This window comes from Octopus sinensis, linkage group LG10, assembly GCF_006345805.1.
Source record: "Octopus sinensis linkage group LG10, ASM634580v1, whole genome shotgun sequence".
In the NCBI taxonomy this organism is placed as follows: domain Eukaryota; kingdom Metazoa; phylum Mollusca; class Cephalopoda; order Octopoda; family Octopodidae; genus Octopus; species Octopus sinensis.
The window spans coordinates 13,315,560-13,341,720 of record NC_043006.1 but is presented as its reverse complement, the minus strand read 5'-3'; the positions used below and the strand labels follow the sequence as shown (position 1 = coordinate 13,341,720).

Genomic DNA, 26,161 nt, shown 5'->3' with positions numbered 1-26,161 from the left:
ACGGTTAGGAATAGAACTTCTTAACCGTTTGGCAAAATTTCTATCTGTCTATTTAGATACATGTGTAGGATAAAGAAAATACTGCAAATACTGCAATTATAAATACCTAACTCCAATCAATTTCTGAGTTTCTCTCCCGTCCACCGCCCAAAAAACAAAAAATAAACGAAACTGACTTAAAAAGATATAATTAAAATTAAGCTTTATTTTGCCTTATTCGGAATCACTGATGTTCAATATACAAAAACGGAAAGAAAGTTTTTGGATCTTTTCGGTTTGAACTTGTCACCCATAATTATGACCCTAGTATTGCAGTTCAATCTGTTTCAGGGTTAGGGTTAGGGGTGGGGGAAGGGTATCTTTTTTTTTCTTCAGAAATGTAAATAAACTCAATCTGTTTCTTAAACGAGGGACATATTCATACGGCACAGAATGTTTTTTTTTTACCTCAATAGTCGTCATTGATTGGTTGAAATTGCAGAAATTGAAGAAAAAATAAAACAACAAATATCTTACAAACTATAGAATTTTCTCAATAAAGCCAAGAGACAAAGATATTCTATAAATACATTCTACCAGTATACGAAGTTTAAAAGTGTTTAGTTACGTGGAAATTATTTTAAAAAACTGCCGGTCAAACCGAAAAGATCCACGTTTTTTTTTCTTTTTAAAGCATAATAATTAAGAAATATTGGAGAATATTGGTGCACCTGAGCACTGTTTATAATAATTTCATTATTATTATTTTTAAGAACTAAACACAAGGATAAAAAATAAAGAAAATAAAAATAAAAATAAAGATAACGAAAGTAAAAATAAAAATAATGAAAATAAAAATAAAAATAACTAAAATAAAAATTAAACTAACAAAATAAAAATAAAAATAGCGAAAATAAAAAATAAAAAACGAAAATAAAAAATAAAATAACGAAAATAAAAATAAAAATAACTAAAATAAAATAACGAAAATAAAAAGTAAAAATAACAAAAATAAAAAAAAAAATAACGTAAATAAAAATAACGTAAATAAAATAGAAATAACGGAAATAAAAATAAAAATAGCGAAAATAAAAAATAAAAATAAAAATAACGAAAATAAAAATAAAAACTAAAAATAACGAGAATAGAAAATAAAAATAAATATAACGAAAATAAAAAATAAAAATAAATAAAAAGAAATATTGGAGAAGAACTAAACACAAGGGGTAAAAAAATAACGAAAATAAAAAAGAAAAACAAAAACCTAAAAAAAATTCAATGCTGAACGAAATCAGAGAAGTCTGTCCGTAATTACCTCCCTTAAACTTCCGGTGTTGTTTCTTCGCCTTCCAAGGTCGAACGTTTTTTGGTTGTCTTCTTGAAATTCTTTCTTTGCCAAAGAAAAGGAAACTAACCATGAAAGTTCTAGACACAATCCATGCTTCGGACGTAAGTAAAACAACACCTTTCTATTATTAATTATATATATATATATGTGTGGCCAAGGTACAGGTAAACCCCATAGATTGTGTGTTCGAGCCACTGAGCTATAATCCCACCTGATCTTCCTTTCCAAAGCTTGTTTATTCGTTCGTTTTAAGCTAATCAGGCATTAATTTATGAATATATTATATTAATTACACTAATTATTCGTTTGCCTAATTATATAACAATATTTACAACCTTAAAACGAAATAAATACGGAATAAACAATAAAATACGAAAGAAAAATCCGTTCTTTTCTTATATTTTCTCATCTGAGGGCACCCACCCCCGTTTAACTCTTTCCCCTTTATTTAACGAAATATAGACATTGAATTCCCTAATATAAGTCTTGAAGATATATAATCATTCGATGTTTTTGTGCTTCAATCTTCACCTTTGCTATATATATATAGGTATATATATTTATTTGGTGTTTGTATGAATCTCCACAGCCCTCATCATTCCACAAACCGTTTAAACAATAGTCTTTCAGATAATAAAGCCTCGCTCGCTTTAAATTATAAATCTCTCCTGTCCAACAATAATATCAAAATACACAATAAAGGTATTGTTATTTGAAAAATTACAAAAATTCGTCGTTAATTCATAATATTATTTTCCAAACACGTTTCCAATAATTCATATCAAAATAGAGACACTTTCATGTCGATGACATTCTGACCTTGATCAAACATTTGTCTTAAATAATCTTATAACTTTGAAATTTTACCATATTTCTCTACTTTACTTTAAACATTTCTAAATATTTATTTAATTATATGCTTTCTATATTTCTTCCGAAATATCCCTTTGATTTATTCATGCTATTTTCTTTCATCATTTCACCGCATATCGAAAGCAGTGTCCTTTTTCTTTCTTTCAAAGGTAGTTCATAAAATCCTCGAATATATCTTTTTAAAAATAAAATCCAGCCTTATCTGATGTACACAACAAAAATAAATATTATTAAATGTCATTTTTATAAAATAGTAAATTTTCTTTTCTTTACTAAACGAAATTCAGTTAGTACAGGTGTTTACTGTAAACTAAACGGTTGTTTAGTCTAAGCTCCATCCATGCCTGATTGAGCAATGCTGTGTTCCAGCCGTGACCTCAGTCTTTTTTTTTCATTTAATCTTGAACAACGTGGAATGTGATTAGAGAGAGGTTTGACTGCTATTTCTAGCAGGTCGATCGACACTAGAGATCAGTTCCTTACAGTTAACGAACATATAATTTTGCAAATCTTTTTTTTTTTTAAACTTGTAGAATGCTATCGTTTTTTAAGAATATGAAATCACACTGATGTATTTTAGATTTTATTCTACCCTTAGAAAATTCGTTAAAATTTATGAAACCCTATCTTGGCTGTGTGGTTAAGAAGTCTGGCTTTGCAACCATGTGGTTTTAGGCAGTCCAACTTTCGTTGCCCTTTAGGCAGTTATCGTCTATTTTATCATTCGATTGATCAAACCTTTGTGGGTTTGGTAGACTAAGATTGCTAGAAACCCTTCACGTTCATATATATTTATGGTTAGGGTTGTGTGTATCGGTAGTTAAAAAAAAAACTAAGGTTATTTCCGAATTTTAATTACGCCGCTCCACTAATTAGATCAACCTTTGACTGTTGTTTATTGTAATCGTTCCCTGAAGAATGAAAGGCAGAGTTCATCTCAGCTGAACTAAAATTTGTCCAAAGCCTACATATAAATCTGCTTTACATGATAGAGAGCTGTTAGGATCTGTGATCTACAGCTGTTATTCATTTACCGGAAGTGGGGGCAGTATTGGCGAATACGGGTCCCATTCATTTACTGTCATCTACCTCAGTATTGAAGGTAATAATGAAAAGATAAAGGATTTCTTTATCAAGCACTTCCGTTCTTTACATGGAGTTGGGTAACGTTTTAACAGTTCGGCCAAATAATTCAATCTACATAAACTAAAAACTAACCTGTGTGTTGTATTATAAAAAAGAAAAAAACTCCAGCTAACTTTGAGTTTAGGTATATACAGGGTGTCCCAAAAAAATGTATACACGTAGTGGTTCGGCAAAAGAGAACGATAGAATAAGTACTAGGCTTACAAAGAATCACAAATTTACAATTATTTAAGGTGTGTATACATTTTTTGGGGACACCCTGTATATTGCAAAACTAATAATGAAACGAAAACAATCCAGGAAAATACAAAAATAGACTTGGGTATCCTGAGTAAGCGGAACGAATTTGTAATTGCTTAAAAAAAACACTTATTAAAATTAAATAAACTGTTTAATAACACGTATCTTATTTTTATTTCCATGTATTAAAAAATTTAACATTTTTAATAGCAGCAGCAATTTTTGAATTATGCTGTTAAGGTAACTTTGAAAGACCTACAATAATATCATAATCATATTGCCACACTTTTATAAAGATTACAAATTGGTTGTGTTATAAAATATATTAATAGGAGAAGGATTACCAGAAAAACAAAGCCACCCTTAACAACAATCATCATCATCATTTAACGTCCGCTTTCCATGCTAGCATGGGTCGGATGATTTTGACTGTGGGCTGGCAAACCAGATGGCTGCGCCAGGCTCCAATCTGATCTGGCAGAGTTTCTACAGCTGGATGCCCTTCCTAACGCCAACCACTCCGAGAGTGTAGAAGGTGCTTTTATGTGCCACCCGCACGAGGGCCAGTCAGGCGGTACTGGCAGCGGCCACGCTCAAATGGTGTCTTTTACATGCCACCTGCACAGGAGCCAGTCCAGCGACACTGACAATGACCTCACTCAAATAACAATAACAGTGATTTCTTTTATTTGCCACAGGAGCATTAGATGAGGGAAACATTACAAGGACAGTTTACAATTTGTGTGTGTGTGTATGAGGAGTGGGGGTTGCATAAAAGCTGAGCGGAAGACAGGGACAAGAGGTGAAAATGAGATAAAAGTGTACATAGTATTCAAAATATGTGAACAAATTTATTGTGCAGTCCTCCTGATACAGGAAAACCTCTAAATAGGGCCAGTTATGGACCCCTCCCCTTCTATCTAGGATCACTGTTACCACCAAGGGTACAAGCTTTGATCTTCAATCTACAGATGTATGCTTGAAGTAGGTTCATTCATTGTAACCGCTTTTGCCACAGTCATCCATGTGGAAACACTGTACATCCAGCTGTAGAAACACTGCCAGATCAGACTGGAGCCTGGTGCAGCCTCCTGGCTTCCCAGACTCCGGTCAAACTGTCCAACCCATGCTAGCATGGAAAACGGACGTTAAACGATGATGATCCATCTATTAACAGATTCACTGAGAGTGAGAGAAAACTTTCCTCTTCACTCTCACTTTCCTTTTCGAGTGGAACTTAGGGCTGTCAACAAGGGCTTCACTGAAGAGGAAAATACCTGTCCTCAATCCTTTCCATCTCATCGCCACACAACCTCTTTTGCCATAACCATCTGACAAAGAAACCCCACCTATCCTGCCTTGTTAAAGGTGGGTTGTGGGGCGAACTTCATGATGGACTTGATCAATAGGCGCAGGAGTGGCTGTGTGGTAAGTAGCTTGCTAACCAACCACATGGTTGCGGGTTCAGTCCCACTGTGTGGCATCTTGGGCAAGTGTCTTCTGCTATAGCCCCGGGCTGACCAATGCCTTGTGAGTGGATTTGGTAGACGGAAACTGAAAGAAGCCTGTCGTATATATTTATATATATATGTATGTGTGTCTGTGTTTGTTCCCCTAGCATTGCTTGACAACCGATGCTGGTGTGTTTACGTCCCCGTCACTTAGCGGTTCGGCAAAAAGAGACCGATAGAATAAGTACTGGGCTTACAAAGAATAAGTCCCGGGGTCGATTTGCTCGACTAAAGGCGGTGCTCCAGCATGGCCGCAGTCAAATGACTGAAACAAGTAAAATAGTATGTCAGTTATACTTGGACACTGCATGAATGTGTGCAACCTAGTTTCTCACTTTGCATACTTCTTCGGCAGTCCTGCTTGGTAGTGCTTCTATGCCCTTGGAGTTTATCTCAAATTAGCAGTAGCACTACTGAGCTAGGAATTTCTGGAAGTTATCAAAGGTAACCTCTGTCCTGAAGGTCCTCCAAAATAAACCAGCTCATTTGTTATCATTGACACTTGAAAATATCATCACATTTACCCAGCACTAGATCTCTATATATTGCTAACATAGAACTTTCACTGACAATATTGCCTGACTTGTAGAGTTTAGTGAGTGCTTGGTGACATTCCACATGCCAGGCACCCAATCTTCTTCTTGTCTTGTCTTGAGACAGCATTCACCCGGGGTGGGTTGAGCTGACTTCATTCATCCTCAATGCTGCATCTCTCACAAACGCAGACCAGACCTGGCAATTTGAGGCTTACGACTGCCTGATCTCCAATCACTCCTTATTCCAGCGGCAAACGCTGTAGATATGGGGGCCTAGGTTGGGTTTCAGATCAGCCTTGTCTGTCATCAGCCAGGTTTTTCATTGTCCACCACATCACTTTCGCCAACCCTGAAGTGGGGCTGGAGCAATTGCTTCATAGATGAATTCTCCTGGTTGACGACAGAGAGCACTCAATCTTGGTCCTTGTTGTTCCTGAACTGTAGCTCCATCAGAAAGATGAACTGCAAAAGGACTAGTCTTTCAGAGACCCTTTCTGCTTACTCTTCTGGAAAATCTGCTGGTGGCACAACCTCAGCATTTGTGAATCAGCAGCATGACATATCAAGCCCACCTTCTAGAGGGAACTGGCGACTAATAGTCTGCCTGACTAGTGGAACATGTCCCTTCCAAAGGAAGCAGAATAATAGATATTTCGGTCTGGTGAAACAGGGAATGGAGCAAGGCGCACTGATCAGGCAGTAAGTTATTACGGAGGCGATGTATGCATTTGTCACCTCTGCTCAACTTTACAGAGATAGCTTCCTCTCAGCTCATTTCTGAGTGTGGCTGACCACCCTGCTCGTAACTTCATCCCAGTTCCTGTGCACCTGGAGACCTAGATCAAACCAGTCCCTTGGTAATTTAACCTGTTCATTTGTCCAGTAACAGATGGACAGGTTGTATTTGATAACGTAGACTTGCCTCACCAGATGCCAAGCCGCAAGCCCACCAACTTATCTTTGCCCCTGTCATCAGTTTGTCTTCCTTTAGAATGGAATCAACTACTTCCATTATTAGAGGTTATGAAAGTAGATTTGAAAAGAATATTGAATTTATATATTTCCATTCAATGACATTTAGCAAGTGATCCTTAAGCATTTACATAATCATTCTCTTACTGGCACTTGTGCTGGTGGCACGTTAAAAACATTCGAGCAAGGTCGTTGCCAGTGCCGCTGGACTGGCTCCTGTGCAGGTGGCACGTAGAAAAACACCATTTGAGTGTGGCCATTGCCAGTAACCTCCTGACTGGCCCTCATGCTGGTGGCATGTAAAAAGCACCTACTACACTCTCGGAGTGGTTGATGTTAGGAAGGGCATCCAGCTGTAGAAACTCTGCCAGATCAAGATTGGAGCCTGGGGCAGCCATCTGGTTCGCCAGTCCTCAGTCAAACCGTCCAACCCATGCTAGCATGGAAAGCAGACGTTAAACAATGATGATGATGAGGATTCCCCTTATTCAGGATACTCGAGCCTATTTTTTTGTATTTTCCCTGTTGAGTGTTCATGTAAAACTTCCTAACTTTAACAGATACAGCTCAAGGAGAATTTGTCGAATGCTGATAAATCTGATTGCTATGAGGTGTGGGTTATCGTTTCATGTTCTTGTTCATTAATGGAAAATGAAAGAAGCTGGCATGGCTGTTTGGTTAAAGATCTTGCTTCTCACCCATTTGATTTCAGGTTCACTGTCACTGTGGCACCTTGCACCAGTGTCTTCCGTTATAGTCCTGGGCTAACTAAAGCCCTGTGAGTCGACTTGGTACATAGAAACTGAAAAAACAAAAAAAGGAGTCTGTCATGTGCATCTCGTTGCCTTCACATCCTGTAATGATTGTAGTCGAGTGATATCATCATCATCATCATCGTTTAGCGTCCGCTTTCCACGCTGGCATGGGTTGGACGGTTCAACTGGGGTCTGGGAAGCCAGAAGGCTGCACCAGGCCCAGTTTGATCTGGCAATGTTTCTATGGCTGGATGCCCTTCCTAACGCCAACCACTCCATGAGTGTAGTGGGTGCTTTTTACGTGCCACCGGCACAGGTGACAGACGAGTCTGGCAAACGGCCACGATCGGATGGTGCGTTTTATGTGCCACCGGCACGGGGGCCAGGCGAGGCTGGCATGTCATGCATTTTAAATTTTCCATGTAAAACATATCTGGCCTTGGGGAAATATTATTTTGCTTGTAAACAAGTGAGTTTTGGCACCGGGATGAACATCTGGCTGTAGAAAATCTGCATCAATGAATGATTTCTCTCTAATCCATCCAGACATGGAAAAGATGTTATAATGATGTTGATGATAATTTCTTCTTTCTACCACTCTCTTCTGTGTTTCGAAGTTTACATCTTGTCTCACTTTTTTCTTTGCCAGCATAGCTTTCCACTTCAGCTCACTTCTGTCTAGTAATGCTTTAACCCTTTCGTTACTGTATTTATTTTGAGATGCTCTGTGTTTCTTTCAATCAATTTTAAATATAACAAAGAATTTAGTGAAATAACTTAGTTATCATTAAGCTAGTGTTAGGAACATAAATTGTGACTAAGGTTTGGTGAAAGATTTTAATTCAAAATTTATGAAAACAAGACATTTGTACTGCAGAGCCGGGTTGGTAACGAAAGGGTTAACGTACTACTATTAAGCATAGGTGTGGCTGTGTAGACAGAAGCTTGCTTCCCATCTACTTGGTTCTGGGTTTAGTTCCACTGCATTGCACCTTGGGCAAGTGTCTTCTATAGCCATGGACCAACCAAAAAGCCTTGTGAGTGGATTTAGTAGATGGAAACTGAAAGAAGCCCGTCATGGGGTGGGTTGTGTCTCTCCTCCACCACTGCTTGACAACTGTTGTTGGTGTGTTTATGTCCTCATGACTTAGCAGTTTGGCAGAAGCAAGTGATAGAATAAGTACCAGGCTTTGAAAAAAATATAAGTACTGGGGTTGACTCTTTCGATCAAAATCCTGGCTGCAGTCTAATGACTAGTGCTTTATGCTGAATTTGAGTAGCTGCAGTCGACTTAAACCATTTATCACTAAACTCAGCATTTATGAAGCGGGGCCTGAAATATTGATGGGTATGGTTCCATCCCTTCACAATGACCAATGAAATACAATCATACATTATCAAATTTTATAAAAGCACAGTAGAGTGATGTGGGACAAAATTCTGTCTTTATGCAAATGCAGAGAAACGGGTGGATAAAGTCATAGAGGTTGTCAGGGTGTGCGATAGAGTGCTTAAGCTCAAGCTAGTCCTGCAGAACAGCACAGCTACTATTATCTCTGCTTACGCCCCGCAAGCGGGCCTACCAAATGATCAGAAGGACTAATTTTATGATACCCTTCTACAGGCTACCTCAAAAACGAGTGGCGGTGACCTCATCTTTGCGGCTGGAGATTTTAATGGGCATGTTGGGTGGAAATCAGGTATCTTCACTGGTGTACACAGGGCCCATGGTATTGGTTCCCAAAATGATGAGGGAACTAGGCTACTGGAGTTCTGTGATGCATGTAACCTTTTAATCTGCAACAATAACTTCAGGAAGCCAGACTGCCACCTGGTAACCTATCAATCAGGTGACTCTGCTAGCCAGATTGTTTTCATCCTCACCAGACAGTGGAACGCAGGGTTGCTCTTAAATACAAAGACCCTCCCGGGTGAAGAATATTCCCCCAGCATAGGCTAGTCATTAGTGACTTTAGGCTCAAGGTCAGAAGGATACCAAGAAGCAAACCAATCCAGAAAAGAAGGATTTGGAAGCTCAAGAATCCTTCACATGGTCAGAGATTTAGGGACATCCTCATCAAGAAATTTGATGAGAGGGAGGAGGAGCTACAGACATTGGACATTGAAGGTAGCTGGAAATTCCTATGAGGCAGCTTGCTGAGTGCCACAGACCATGTCTGTGGATGGTGCAAAGTCCCTTCCAGACTTAAAGTAATGTGGTGGTGGAATAGTATGATAGACAAAGCTATCAGAGCAAAGAAACAGGCCTTGAAAGCCTGGAAGGGTGGGATAGCAAGGAACTGTACCAGATAGCCAAAAGGGAGGCTGGGCATCAGGTATACATTAGCCAAGGGTGAAGTGGAAAAGTTTGCCAATGTTCAGTGATGTGAGGACCAACAAACTGAAGTATTTCAGATTGCAAGACAGTGTGTGAGAGAAAATCGTGATGTCATTGGAGAGAAATGTGTCCGTATGGATGATGGTGCACTTGCTTTTAATGATTCTGAAAAGAAAGAGGCTTGGAGAATCCATTATGAAAGACTGCTGAATGTGGAGAATGAATGGGTGGAGGAGAGCCTGCCAAATATTGACCCAGTAGAGGGACCAGCTATCCAAATAGACAGCTCCCTGGTAGATAAAGCAATTAAGGGTATGAAGCCAGGAAAAGCCCCCAGCCTATCAGGAATCACTGCTGAGATGCTTAAAACATCTGTTGGTGTGGGCTATGGCCTAGTCACCCGCATTTTAAACCAGGTAGTTCATGAAGGAGTCATACCCAATGACTGGTGTAGCAGCACCATAGTCAACTGCTACAAGGGTAAAGGTGATGCTTTAGACAGAAATAACTACAGGGGTATTAAAATGTTGGATCAGGTGATGAAGGTCACAGAGACGGTCATAGCCTATCTCATTAAGGACAGAGTCTGCTTAGATGAGATGCAGTTTGTTTTTGTACCGAGTAAAAGCATCACTGATGCTATATTCCTGGTGTGGCAACTGCAGGAGAAATACCTAGACAAAGATAAACTTAGCTTTTGTGGACTTGGAGAAAGCCTTTGACAGGGTCCTCCAATCCCTTATATGGTGGGTGATGCAGAAACTGGGGATTGACAATTGGTTAATAAGTGCTGTACAGGCCCTATACAGAGAGGCTGTTAGTATTATTTTAAACTCAGATTTTTTTGCTTTGTAGTCTCTTGAGATTAGAGAACCAGAAAATATGCATTTTAAACATCTGGGGGAAACTACCAAAAATGATAAATTCCCATTCTAGGCACAATGTACTATGCCAGAATGGATAATGGATGTTAAATGATGATATATATATTGCATATGTTTCTTAACCCCATGTTTCCTGGTTCAGTCCCACTGTGTGGCATCTTGAGCAAGTGCCTTCTATAGCCTCTGGCCGAACAAAGCCTTGTGAGTGGATTTGGTAGATAGAAACTGAAAGAAGCCTGTTGTATATATGTATATATATCATCATCATCGTTTAACATCTGTTTTCCATGCTAGAATGGGTTGGACAGTTCGACTCGGGTCTGGGAAGCCAGAAGGCTGCACCAGGCTCCAGTCTGATCTGGCAGTGTTTCTACAGCTGAATGCCCTTCCTAACACCAACCACTCCGTGAGTGTAGTGGGTGCTTTTTACGTGCCACCGGCACAGGTGCCAGGGGAAGCTGGCAACGGCCACGATCGGTTGGTGGTTTTTACATGCCACCAGCACGATATATATATATATATATATATATATATATGTGTGTGTGTGTGTGTATGTGCCTGTGTTTTTGTGTCTATGTTCTCCACCAATGCTTGACAATGGGCGTTGGTTTGTTTACATCCCCGTAACTTAGCAGGCTTTAAAAAATAAGTCCTGGGGTTGATTCATTTGACTAAAAACTCCTCAAGACAGTGCTCCAGCATGGCCACAGTCTAATGACTGAAACAAAGTAAAAGATAAAAGATATATATTTGTGTGTGTGTCGTTTGCGTTTGTCTCTCTCCCTACAGCTTCTCAGCTGGTGTTGCTTTGTTTACATCCCCGTAACTCAATAATTTAGCAAAAGAGACACATAGAATAAGTACAACGCTTGAAAAAAAAAAAAAAGAGGCTGATTTGTTCAGTTAAAAGAGAGTGCTCCACCATGGCCACAGTCCAACAGCTGAAGCATGGAAAAAATAAATATGAAAGACGTATCATCATTGTCATGTAACATCTGCTTTCTATGCTGGCATGGGTTGATTTTTATATAGGATTGTTTGTATATAAATGTTTATGTAAAATGTATATATATATATATATGTATAACTGTATGTATAATATGAATGTATATACTTTGTTTCAGGAGCCAGAGGAAGAGCCGGAAGAAGAGCCAGAAGCTGAAGAAGAAGAAGAGGAAGAAGAATTAGAAGTAAGACTATTTTCATTTAATTAGAAAATGGGAGCAGGAGAAGACAATATATATTTTCTGTAATTTGAATTATAATTACAACATCAACAATTATTATTATTATTATTGAGTGAGAGAGCAGTGCATGCCATCAAAGTGACACTGGCGTAAAATGTACGAAGCCCAATATACCCATCATGACTACCCGTCTGATAAGGGTACACCAGGCACATGCATCACAACCATGTGTGTGCGACATGGTGATCTCATATCAAGATAAACAGCGCATGACCTTGCAGGTGGGGCCCAGTTAGAATTTTCTTCAGGTTGAGTAGCCCATCCCGCTCAAAAGGTCCCTGAATAAGGGTTGTTTAATTATTATTATTATTATTGAGGTGGCAAGCTGGCAGAATCATTAGCATGCTGGGTGGAATGCTTAGCCGTATTTTATCTGTTCCTATGTTCTGAGTTCAAATTCCACTAAGGTCAACTTTGGGTGTCAATAAATTGAGTACCAGTTGAGTACTGGGGCTCTATGTGATTGGCTGTCCTTCTTCCCGCGAAATCCAGGTCCCTTATGCTTATAGTAGAAAGGATTATTATTATTATTATTATTAAGGAAGTGGGGTGACAGAATCATTAGCATGCTGGGCAAAATGTCCTTACGTTCTGAGTTCAGATTCCACCAAGGCTGACTTTGCCTCTCATCCTTTTGGGGTCGATAAAATAAGTTCCAGTTGAACACTGGGGTCGTTGTAATCGACTCGTTCCCTCTCTCAAAATTGCTGCCCTTGTGACACATTTTGAAACCATCATTATTATTATTATTATTTACCCAATCTTGATCTGGCAGAGTTTCTACAGCCGGATGCCAACCATTCCGAGAGTGTAGTGGGCACGTAAAAAGTACCCACTACACTCTCGGAGAGGTTGGCATTAGGAAAGGGCATCCAGCTGTAGAAACTCTGCCAGATCAAGATTGGAGCCTGGTGCAGCCATCTGGTTTGCTAGCCCTCAGTCAAAATCGTCCAACCCATGCTAGCATGGAAAGCGGACGTTAAACGATGATGAGGATGATTATGAATTATTTGATGGTGACAATTCATACACTTCACTTTCAATGTTGGTGTGTAGCGTGTGATCATCGTGTTGACCATAACGGAGGAAACTGAGCAGAGAATTTGCATTAAATTTTGCCAAAAGCTTAGCGATACCTGCTAAGAGGCCTACACAATGTTTTCTAAAAGTTTTCTTTGTTTTTGACACAATCGTAGGCATAGGAGTGGCTGTGTGGTAAGTAGCTTGCTTACGAGCCACATAGTGCTGGGTTCAGTCCCACTGCGCAGCACCTTGGGCAAGTGTCTTCTACTATAGCCTCGGGCCAACCAAAGCCTTGTGAGTGGATTTGGTAGACTGAAACTGAAAGAAGCCCTACGTATATATGTATATATAGACGTGTGTATGTTTGTGTGCCTGTGTTTGCCCTCCACCCAACATCACTTGACAACTGATGCTGGTGTGTTTACGTCCCCGTAAATTAGCAGTTCGGCAAAAGAGCCTGATAGATTAAGTACTAGGTTTACAAAGAATAAGTCCTGGGGTCGATTTGTTCGACTAAAAGTGGTGCTCCAGCATGGCCACAGTCAAATGACTGAAACAAGTATAAGAGTAATCAAATAGATCTTGTGCAGCTAAAAGCATTTTTGCCACAAACTTGGCAGACATATGTCTCATACCCAAATCTTCAGTGGTAATGGACTAAACTGAACTGCAATTAATCTGTACATCCTCCGATAACTTATGGATAGTGATTCGATGATTTCGCCTCACAATTGCGTGCATATCTGCGATGTTTTTCTCAGTTCTGCTGGTTGCAGGGTCTCCCAGAGTGTTTGTTAATATCGACATTTTTCGGCCATCTCGGAAGCTCTGAGCCACTTGTGCACTTGTATGCGACTCATACAATCCTCTCCATACACTTTCTGCAACTTTGCATTGGACTCTGAGGAGATATTGCCATGGCAACTTTCTCTGTCATAGCCAATGTGACTATCACACACTACACCTCTTCCTTCCAAGCACTGCTGTAAACAGCCGAAGTGAGCTAGATCATTAAAACTTAGTGTGCATGCACTGCAGTGTTCAAGGTCAACCTGTGCCAAGTGGCTTCTTTCTGCGTGCTTTAGCTTCATTACTATGGCAACAGTCTTGATACTTATTGACCAGACCTCGTGTGTGTGTATGTGTATATTTATATATATATATATATATATATATATATACACACACACACATGCATACATACATGTGTATGTGTATTTAAGTAACTACACATGGTAAATATATTCAGACCTTGAAAATATGACTGAGATTTGGAAAATTATAATATATGTTAGATTTATTGCTCCAAACTAACTACAAAATCTAATAAGAAAACATATAAAGTCTAAATAAAAAAAAACAGAAATTAACAACTTTGAATGCAGTCATTTAATGAAACATACACACACACACACACACACATACATACATACATTCATGTGTGTGTGTAATATATATCATCATCATCATTTAGCATCCGTTCTCCATGCTAGCATGGGTTGGACGGTTCAACTGGGGTCTGTGAAGCTGGAAGGCTTCATCAGGCCCAGTCAGATCTGGCATACACATACATATATATATATATATGAATATATACACATACATATATATATATACATACATATATATACACATACATATATATATATATATATATACATACATATATATACACACACACATATATACATATACACATATATATACTTATATAGTGTCTGTGTGTGTATACATACATATATAGGTTTCTTTCAGTTTCCATCTGCCATATCCACTCACCAAGTTTTGGCTGGCCTGAGTTTATAGTAGGAGATACTAGCCCCACCTGCCATATACAATAGACCTGAACCTGAAACCATGTGATTGGAAACCCTAACTCCTGCAGACATGTCTGTGCCATTATATATATTCATTATTACTCACTTCCAAGGCAGTTAATTGTCTGTAGCTGAAGAGAAAGCCTTTAGTTATGTCCCTTTACAGTCTGACTTCATATCCTCTTAATGTTGGCTACTATTCAACCTTCCAGAGTCGATAAAATACATGTACCCGTCAAATAACTGCAGGCTCTGGTTGTAATATAACTGATTGTCCCCACCACCTCTAATTCTTCTTTTAAAATGTGAAATCTTGACTGCTACTTTATTTTATCCACCTTGGAGCAATGGAAAAACAAAGCCAATCTCAATGAAATTTGAACTCAGAATGGAGTGAGCTGGAAGAAATACTACAAGGAAGGTTGCCCAGGTTTTGTAATGACTCCTCCAATTCCCTGCCTTACATCATCATCATCATGGTCATTATCAAGCACCCATTTTTCATGTCGGCGTGAGCTAAATGGCTTAATAGGCTGGATGCTCTTCCCTAGTGCCAATAACTTTACTGAGTGTACTGGGTATCTTGTTTTTTTGTGTGAAAATGACACTAGTGAGATTGCCAAATAGCTCACAACTCGAATAAAAGAACACCTTGACCGAGAAGTGGCTTAGTAGAGAGGGCAGTGGTTTTATATGAGAGGCAAGGCTGTTTATGGAAGACCAGCAGTCGCCCATGCATACCACCCTTCCTCCACCATGCCACCAGTGTTATCCAAGGGAAAGGCAAAGAGGCCGATACAGCTTGGCACCTGTGACATCGCAACTCATTTCTACAGCTGAGTGAACTGTAGCAACGGGAAATAAAGTGTCTTGCTCAAGAACACAACACGCAGCCAGGTCTGTGAATTGAACTCACTACCTCATGATTGTGATTCTGACACTCTAACTACTGGGCCATGCACCTTCACAACCAGAGATTAACGTTAAAAGGTAGTAAAAGGCTCATCATCATAACCATTTAGCATTCAGGTTAGTCTGTTTAATATAATGCTTATTTATTCATGTTGGTCCAGTGGTTAGAATTCCTGGCTTTCACCCAGGTGGCCTGGGTTTGATTCCCATCATGGGAACACTTAAGCCTTTGCTGATGACTTGTAAAAGCACTCATGCTGGTGATGCATAAAAGCACCTGTGCCAATGTTATGTGAAAGGCACTCACTACATTCTTGGAGTTGTTGGCATTAAGAATAGCATCCAGGCATGGAAACCAAGCCAAATCAGACTGGAATCTGGTACAGCTCTCCTGCTTACCAATTCCAGTCAAACTGTGTAGCCCATGCCAGCATGGCAAGCAGATGCTAAATGATAATGATTGCTTTGAATTTATCATACCTTATCTGGTAGTTTTGAGATTTCAATGTTGTGATGTGTGTGTCATCATGTGATACACATGTGTATACATATATAACAGACTTCTTTTAGTTTCTTTTCACTAAATCTTATCACAGGGTTTTGGCTGGCCTGGGGTTGTAATAGAAGTCACTTGTTGAAGATGCCATATGGTTGGGAAGCAAACCACTCTGCCACACAGCCATGCCTGTGCCCAAGTGATTCAACTGATATGTTATATTAAGTTCAAAGTTGGAGTTTTGAGATTAGAACCAGAGGAAGTTCACTTAAGTGTTAAATACGTGGTGTAAATATAATGAGTGCCAAAAAAAAAAGGCCGCAGGACAAAGAAAGAAATATAGTATAAGCTTAACATTCACCATTCATTTAAATGTTAAGCTAATATTGTATTTGTTAAACTTCGTTCTTCTTGTGTTACCCTTTTGTGATCAATATTAAACTTAGAGGTGGTTTGCTAGAAATAGCAAATCACACCATGCCATCTCAACAAAAGATATATTCTTTTCTACTCTAGGCACAAGGCCCGAAATTTTTGGGGAGGGGGAACAGTCGATTAGATCGACCCCAGTATGCAACTGGTACTTAATTTATTGACCTTGAAAGGATGAAAGGCAAAGTGAACCTCGGCGGAATTTGAACTCAGAACTTCAAGACAGACGAAATACCTATTTCTTTACTACCCACAAGGGGCTAAACGCAGAGAGGACAAACAAAGACAGACACAGGTATTAAGTCGATTATATCGACCCCAGTGCATAACTGGTTCTTATTTAATCAACCCTGAAATGATGAAAGGCAAAGTGAACCTCGGCAGATTTGAACTCAGAATGTAAAGACAGATGAAATACCGCTAATGATTCTGCCAGCTCATCACCCTTCAACAAAAGACATATTGAATGATAAAGTGTGGAGTACACAATTTCCAAAATAAAATAGATGTGGTAGTCATAGCCTTAAATGCCTTATATCATAAGGTTTGTCTCATTAGAGTTGATTGGCTTGGAATTAAACAAAGATAACCCCTCAAGCTGTATGGACACATTGGTTTTGGTTAAGGATCTGTTAATAATAATAATATTATTCATATTACAAAATACTTTAAATTTGTGTACTTTTGGTTCGTCATCGTTTAACGTCCGCTTTCCATGCTAGCATGGGTTGGTCGATTTTGACTGAGGGCTGGTTAACCAGATGGCTGCACCAGGCTTCAATCTTGATCTGGCAGAGTTTCTACAGCTGGATGCCCTTCCTAACACCAACCACTCCAGGAGTGTAGTGGGTGCTTTTACATGGGGCTAGTCAGGCGGTACTGGCAATGACCTCACTCGAACAGAGGCCAGATAGCCGCTCTGGCAACGATCATGCTCGGACTTATATATATATATATATATTTGACAGTTTGTATATAAGGAAAAGAAAACCTGATATTCTATTGAAAAATAAAGATACTTTTTAAAAATCAAAAAATATCAGCCAGATTATGGTTGGGAGATAAGTTTACTCAAAGTAGCCTTCCTCAACTTCCACCATGTCCTCAAGAGGGCTCTGGAACCCGTTGATCGTATCAGCTGAGACCCATGTCGTCGTAACCGACAGAATGTGATTTATTTGTAGTGGAACAGCCTACTTCTCTCACTCGGGAGTGTCCTCCACAACAGCCAGCTATTTTGAGTGAAGTTCTATGTTTGTATATGTCTTGATATTTGTTTGTTATATGTCCTCAGGAGGGCTCTGGAACCTGGTGCATGCATTCCTCACTGTGTCCCTGGGGAGATCTTTGAAGACCTCTTTGATCTTGGCCACCAGGTCAGCCTTGGTGTAGCAGGCATAGCAGTTGGTGTCTTTCTCAACCACTCTCCACTCATAGTAATCTATGGGATTACAACTGGGGGAATAGGAGGTCAGAAATTGGAATTGACTCTTTCTTGAGATTTGGCAAGGTGCCCAGTCCTGTTGCCACACATATGGCCTTCCAGCCACAACCGTCTCTAGTCACGGTTTGACCACAGTCTTCAGCAGCTTTACATAGTTGTCTGAATTGAGCCTAAAGCCCTGTTCAAAGATGTTGGGTAGCATAATGTCACCCTCACTGGAGTCACACCTAAAGACCAACACAGTTTGGGAGGACTTGGTTTTCATGATGTCTGTGTCATGTCTTATAGCCTTTACAGTGTTCACAGAACATTGAACAGCAGTCATTGTGTTGGCCTTTTGATACCTGGCACAAATCATCATGATCTGGGTAACTCTTTCTCAATATTCAGAAGGCTTTCAATCCTCCGTGTCAGCTAAATGTGTCTCATCTACAACTTTAGTCTTTATGCTCTCCAATGCTGTTGACTCTTCACCAGTACATCAAGCTGTTACTGAGAAAAAAAAAAGGAGACAAAATGTAATCAAATTTACTCTGAATCCATATATATATAGGCGCAGGAGTGGCTGTGTGGTAAGTAGCTTGCTAACCAACCACATGGTTCCGGGTTCAGTCTCAAGTGTCTTCTGCTATAGCCCCGGGCCGACCAATGCCTTGTGAGTGGATTTGGTAGACGGAAACTGAAAGAAGCCTGTCGTATATATGTATATATATATATATATGTATGTGTGTGTGTTTGTGTGTCTGTATTTGTTCTCCTTGCATTGCTTGACAACCAATGCTGGTGTGTTTACGTCCCCGTCACTTAGCGGTTCGGCAAAAAGAGACCGATAGAATAAGTACTGAGCTTACAAAAAGAATAAGTCCCGGGGTTGAGTTGCTCGACTAAAGGCGGTGCTCCAGCATGGCCGCAGTCAAATGACTGAAACAAGTAAAAGAGAAAACGAGTAATATAATGATAGAGAATATGGAGACGGACACATCCTCAAAATCCAGTGAAGTGAACACAGAATTACCCATCACAAGAATTCACACCTGAGTGACAACTCTTGGTAGCCATAGATGTTAAATACTAATTGATGTCATTAGCTGTAACCCGGAATATAACTGAGAGCTACCACAGTATCCAGCCAAATAGTATGTCCCTCTAAACTCCTATTAAGATATATATATATCACGTGACCGACCAGACCATCAGATGTTGTTACACATCGCTGATCACAATGCACTTCGCATTGTTTTAGCCTTCGAATGATGCCACCCCGCTGGCTAAGCGAGCAGGCCAACAGAAGAAAGAGTGGTGAAAGAGTACAGCAGGGATCACCACCCCATGCTGGAGCATCATGGAGCTTTTAGGTGTTTTTGCTCAATAAACACTCACAAACTCCCGGTCTGGGAATCGAAACCGCGATCCTACGACCGCGAGTCTGCTGCCCTAACCATTGGACCTCCACATTATATATATATATATATATTCGCTATGATAGATCGCCAGCCTCTACACATTCTTTTATTTTCTCTCCTTGTTTCTTTCTGTGTCCCTTTCTGTGGAAGAGCGTAGGCTCGAAACGTTAAAGACTTTTTCACTTCCTGAGCGTTATACTAATACATCTGTTTGTTGTCTACACCACCTGTCTTTGTCTTTTGTTTTTTTGTGAATTCTCCCTATATATATATATATACAGATAAAACCACTATTATGCAACCTCGTGAGCACCGGCAGCAATTTTTTTCCTCTGTCTTCCCTTCTCGGGATCTTTCCTTCTCCTTTGTTTCCGACGAAGAGCTCCGCTCGAAACGTTAAACCCTCCTTCTTCCCTTCTTTCCTGAGCGTCCAATAATACTTTATTTGTTCCACGTCCTCGCATTGCTGTTTTTTTTGTGTTTTCTTGTTTGGATTAACTATATATATATATATATATAATTTTTCTTTTAAATATATAACTTATAACTAGATCTCAAAATGTATAAAATGAATGATAAATATATAATATTATATATGTATCAAATATAAATTAAAAACAGAACACAAAGGATATCGCAGTACACGTGTTATATCCTTTGTGTTCTGTTTTTAATTTATATTTGATACATACTCTCTCACCTCTGCCAATATCTGGCATCTACAGGTGCTTACACTTATCAAGTATCCACTCTAAATTTACAGTACCTATATATATATACATACATACTTGCATACATACGCACACATGTATGTGTGTATATTAGTCATGGTTTATTTACTTCCCTTCGTCAACATTCGTTAGTTCCATAAATTAATTGTCTGCTTTCAGGATATCCACGACACTTTGCGTGATAAATGTCGAGAGGCTAATTGTTCAAAGTATCAGGAGAAGTTAGATACTTGTAATGACCGTGTGAATTCTCGCACTAAAACAACTGAAGACTGTACTGAAGAACTAATGGATTTATTTCATTGTGTTGATTATTGCGTAAGTACTCTTACTCTCTTACTCTTTTACCCTTTTACTTGTTTCAGTCATTTGACTGCGGCCATGCTGGAGCACCGCCTTCAGTCAAGCAACTCGACCCCCGGACTTATTCTTTGGAAGCCCAGTACTTATTCTATCGGTCCCTTTTGCTGAATCGCTAAGTTACGGGGACGTAAACACACCACCATTGGTTGTCAAGCGATGTTGGAGGGACAAACACAGACACACACAAACATACACTCGTCTGGCACCTGTGCTGGTGGCACGTAAAAAGAACCCACTACACTCGCGGAGTGGTTGGCGTTAGGAAGGGCATCCAGCTGTAGAAACTTTTTCAGATCAGACTGGGCCTGGTGCATCCTTCTGGCTTCCCAGAACCCTAGTTGAACCGTCCAACCCATGCTAGCATGGAAAGCGAACGCTCAACGATGATGATGATGATGATACGACGGGCTTCTTTCAGTTTCCGTCTACCAAATCCACTCACAAGGCTTCGGTCGGCCCGAGGCTATAGTAGAAGACACTTGCCCAAGGTGCCATGCAGTGGGACAGAACCCAGCACTATGTGGTTCGTAAGCAAGCTACTTACCACACAGCCACTCCTGCGCCTAGTAGGAAATTATCTTTATACTCCTTGTTGCAGTTTTGTTAGTGTTGTTGATTTTGTTTAGCCCCAGAACAACGTTGATTGAAGAGACCATATCTTCGATTTGTAATCTGTGATTATTCATTTTATGTTTTTTATTTTTCTCTCTTTGTTCACGGCGAGCTGGCAGAACCGTTAGCACGCTGGGCGAAATGTGTAGCCGTATTTCGTCTGCCGTTATGTTCTGAGTTCAAATTCTGCCAAGGTCAACTTTGCCTTTCATCCTTTTGGGGGTCGATAAATAAAGTACCGGTTTTGCACTGGGGTCGATGGAATCGATTAATCCCTTTGTCTGTCCTTGTTTGTCCTCTCTATGTTTAGCCCCTAGAGGGCAATAAAGAAATATATATCCTAAACCATATTTTCCAATCTATCTTTCCCAATTTGCTTTTCTGTAAGTAGGGTGTAATTTGAGGGAGATTTGGCTTCTCCATCTTGCGGGACAACCAACTCCTGGAATTTCCTTGATTCTTCATTACCTCATTTTGCTTATTGTTACCAAAGTTGTTGAATTAGCTCTATTGGTAGAGTGCTGGACAATATTACCTTACACTATTTGGTTATGTCCCTTTACATCTTGAGTTCAAATCTCACTGCAGACAGCCTTATTTTTCATCTTCTTGGGACAATTAAATTAAGTATCAATCAAGAAGGGAATTGGTTAAATAAGCTGTACCCTTCCTCCAGATTTTAACTTTGGGTGGGTATCACAAATCAATTTTGTCATCATCATCATCATCATCGTTTAATGTCCGCTTTCCATGCTAGCAGGGGTTGGACGAATGACTGAGGGCTGGCAAACCAGATGGCTGCATCAGGCTACACTCTTGATCTGGCAGAGTTTCTACAGCTGGATGCCCTTCCTAATGTCAACCACTCCGGGAATGTAGTGGGTGCTTTTACGTGCCACCAGCATGGGACCAGTCAGGCGGTACTGGCAACGACCTCGCTCGAATCTTTTACGCATGCCACCGGCACAGGTGCCAGTAAGGCAATGCTGGTAACGATCACACTTGAATGGTGTCTTTTATGTGCTACCGGCATGGAGGCCAGATAGCCGCTCTGGCAACGTATCCTGCCATAGAAACCATGCCACTTCAGATTATTGGAGTCTGAACAGCTCCCCAAGTGGCCAGCTCCATATCAAATCGTCCAACCCATGCCAGAATGCTTTGTGGTATTTCATCCATCTCTACGTTCTGAGTTCAAATTCTACTGAGGTCGACTTTGCCTTTCATCTCTTTAGGGGTCTACAAAATAAGTACCAGTTAAGCACTGGGGTCGATGTAATTGACTTCCCTCTTCCCCAAACTTACTGGCCTTGTGCCAAAATTTGAAATTAGTTTTATGCTATTGTAACCATTTCTGACTACTACATAACTGAATGGTTAAGAAGTTCACTTCATAATATTTAGATCCCAGGTTCAATCCCATTGCATGGCTTTTTGGGTAAATGTCTTTTACCCCAACCTCTGGTCAACCCAAGTATTGACGGTGAAATTAGATTTGTAGAAACTGCTTAGAATTCCATCAAATGAGTTTTCTAGGGTGAAGCAAAAAACACCTTGACAAACATGTCAACTACAGATGCTCTGTGTTCACTGGGCCAGATTATGATGGTAACTTGTAAGGAAAGAAAGAAACAAAAAAAAAGGTAGAACATTAGCTACATGAGAGTATCATTACTAACTTAACTTGTGCCACATTAATTGCAATATAAAACATGGGAGGCTTTTCTGCTGCAGTCTGCTCCATCATCATCATCATCATCATCGTTTAACGTCCGTTTTCCCTGCTAGCATGGGTTGGACAGTTCAACCAGGATCTGGGAAGCCAGAAGGCTGCACCAGGCTCCAGTCTGATCTGGCAGTGTTTCTACAGCTGGATGCCCTTCCTAACACCAACGACTCCATGAGTGTAGTGGGTGCTTTTTACATACCACCGGCACGGAAGCCAGTCAAGGCGGCGCTGGCCCCATATATCAATGGTTCAGGCTTAACTCGGACCGTGTTACACTGATTCAGTGTGAGAACTATGCTAAGGGACATGTGTCTGTGGCATATTTAATCACATACATGCTAATTCAATTTTATATCACAGCAGTGTTGTTGCTTACAAGTATCTAATGGCCCGAGCTGGCAGAATCGTTAGCACACCAGGCGAAATGCATAGCTGTATTTCGTCTGCCGTTACGTTCTGAGTACAAATTCCGCCGAGGTTGACTTTGCCTTTAATCCTTTCGGGATTGATAAATTAAGTACCAGTTACACACTGGGGTCGATATAATCGACTTAATACCTTTGTTTGTCCATGTTTGTCCCCTTGTGGGTAGTAAAGAAATAGGTATTTGGTCTGCCGCTACGTTCTGAGCTCAAATTCTGTGAGGTCGACTTTGCCTTTCATCCTTTCGGGGTCAAGTAAATAAGTACCAGTTATGCACTGGGGTCGATATAATCAACTTAATCCATTTGTCCTCTCTGTGTTTAGCCCCTTGTGGGTAGTAAAAAAAATAGGTATTTCGTTTGCCGTTATGTTCTGAGTTCAAATTCTGCCATGGTCGACTTTGCCTCTCATCCTTTCAGGGTCGATAAATTAAGTACCATGTGGGTAGTAAAGAAATAGGTATTTTGTCTGCCGCTACATTCTGTGTTCAAATTCCGCCGAGGTCGACTTTGCCTCTCATCCTTTCGGGGTCGATAAATTAAGTACCAGTTATGCACTGGGGTTGATGTAATTGACTTAATCCCTTTGTTTGTCCTTGTTTGTCTCCTCTGTGTTTAATCCCTTGTGGGTAGTAAAGAAATAGGTATCCAATAGCCCTCCCACTGGTTTGCTTCCTTTTCCATTATTAAGATAGACAAGGAAGTATTTGGGTAACTTGGTGCCGATCTTATTTTGGCACAAGGCCAGTGTTATGTCTTGCTTGACACTGTTATGTCTTGTATTATAACAGCATACTTCGCTGTCAGTTTGACTAGCCGTGAACTGCGTACCTCGTTGACTGCTCTACTGCTTCACTTGTGGCTGACCACTATTTATTTGTGTGAAGGTGTGTGGCTTAGTGATTAGGGCATTTGACTCACAATTGTAAGGTCATGAGTTCAATTCCCAGCGACGCTTTGTGTCCTTGAGCAAGACACTTTATTTCACGTTGCTCCAGTCCACTCAGCTGGCAAAAATGAATAGTACCTGTATTCCAATTCCAAAGGGCCAGCCTTGACACATTCTGTGTCATGCTGAATCTCCCTGAGAACTATGTTAGGGGTACACGTGTCTGTGGAATGCTCAGCCACTTGCACGTTAATTTCATGAGCAAAGCTGTTCTGTTGATTGTATCAGCTGGGACCCATGTCGTCTTAACTGACAGAATGCAATTTATTTGTAGTGGAACAGCCTACTTCTCTCACTCGGGAGTGTCCCCCACAACAGCCAACTATTTTGAGTGAAGTTCTATGTTCATATATGTTTTGATATTTGTTTGTTATTTTCATTAAGGCCTCGTCTGGCCCCCATGCCGGTGGCACGTAAAAAGCACCATCCGATCGTGGAGGTGGTACATAAAAAGCACCCACTACACTCTCGGAGTGGTTGGCGTTAGGAAGGGCATCCAGCCGTAGAAACATTGCCTGATCAGACTGGAGCTTTGTGCAGCCTCCTGGCTTCCCAGACCCCAGTTGAACCGTCCAACCCATGCTAGCATGGAAAACGGACGTTAAACGATGATGCTGATGATTAAGGTGACAATCTGACAAAATCGTTAGCCCTGGGTACAAAATACTTAGCTGCATTTCATCTGTCTTCGTGTTCTGAGTTCAAATTCTGCTGAGGTTGACTTTGCCTTTCATTCTCTTGCAAGCTGATGAAATATGTAATAGTTGATAACTGAGGTTGATGTAATTAATTTCCCCATTCCTCAAAATTGCTGGCCCTGTGCCAAAATAAAAGAACTGCATTGAATTACACAAACACTTCCCTCTCTCCCTTATCGGAAAAATGTAGTGAACCAGTAAGAGATCCATTGGATACCTGCAACCAATAACACTGCTGTTTATATAAATGAAATACACACTATATTTCCGATAAATCAAACACTAACACCATAACTAGATAACTGTAGACTTAGATAATCCTTTGGAAATGCTATGGGTTATAGCTTGAATGCCTTTCAATATAGGTCTGCCCTGTCAGAATTGATACAAAGTTTTATGTAAAAAGCACCCACTACACTCTCGGAGTGGTTGGCGTATGGAAGGGCATCTGGCTGTAGAAACTCTGCCAGATCAAGATTGGAGCCTGGTGCAGCCATCTGGTTTGCCAGTCAAAATCGTCCAACCCATGCTAGCATGGAAAGCGGACGTTAAACGATGATGATGATGATCAACCCTTTTGATACCAACCCACTCAGGACTGCTCCAAGTTTTATGATATAAGCTTCCTGATTTAGCCCTTTAGCATTTAAACAGGCCATATTCAGCCCAAAATATTCTACTTGTTTTTTGTCCAAACTGGTCTGGTCCAGCCTCTTGCACCTGTCCTATAATGTCATTCTTGAAATAACCAATTATCTTCAAAATCTCTAAGCTACAAGATAAAATGTGATAAAACGTGAATAAATACGCCGTACATTTGGTTGTAATCTGAATGCTAAATGGTTAAAGTAATTCAAATTAAAATTTTCCATCAAAATTCCTCGTTAATTTGTTCCAAGCCCCAGCTCAATAACGACACAGTTTTATTAGTGAATTCTTCATTATTTTCGAAATTAATTGAAACAAAAGGCAGCGTGTTTCAACAAGAATATGGTAATTTAGATGAATATAAAGATTATATGTTAAATGTATAATAGTGAACTTCTTACTAATAATGGTACTAATTGTGATAAATTTACTATTTTTGTTATCTCTATTTATGTGCTGTTATTTATTCAGATTTTTTTTTTCTTTCTTTGTTTGCAGGCAGCAAAAACATTGTTTTCGAAGTTGAAATAATGAAGGAGTTTGTAGAGGCTTTTACAAAGCTGTAAATTTATTTAGATCAACAGACAATTTTTTTGTAAATTCTTCATGTAAAATACAAGTCTAAAATAAATTGTTTCATTGACTTGATCATA

The 26,161-nt window shown here is 39.9% G+C and overlaps 1 protein-coding gene across 1 annotated transcript; it reads left to right on the top strand.

The window, feature by feature from the left end:
* Positions 1-1,266: 1,266 nt before the first annotated feature.
* Positions 1,267-26,161, top strand: LOC115216681 (cytochrome b-c1 complex subunit 6, mitochondrial). The gene is made up of 4 exons (XM_029786189.2): positions 1,267-1,428; positions 11,707-11,772; positions 20,247-20,405; positions 26,007-26,161. The coding sequence occupies exons 1-4, from the start codon at positions 1,396-1,398 to the stop codon at positions 26,037-26,039; spliced, it is 291 nt and encodes a 96-aa protein (XP_029642049.1). The 5' UTR covers positions 1,267-1,395; the 3' UTR covers positions 26,040-26,161.

Excerpts from the sequence above, each read along its gene's own strand:
- LOC115216681 (XM_029786189.2), top strand. The coding sequence starts at position 1,396 with ATGAAAGTTCTAGACACAATCCATGCTTCGGAC. Across the intron at positions 1,429-11,706 it reads ACACAATCCATGCTTCGGAC|GAGCCAGAGGAAGAGCCGGA; the intron begins GTAAGTAAAACA and ends ACTTTGTTTCAG. Across the intron at positions 20,406-26,006 it reads TTCATTGTGTTGATTATTGC|GCAGCAAAAACATTGTTTTC; the intron begins GTAAGTACTCTT and ends CTTTGTTTGCAG.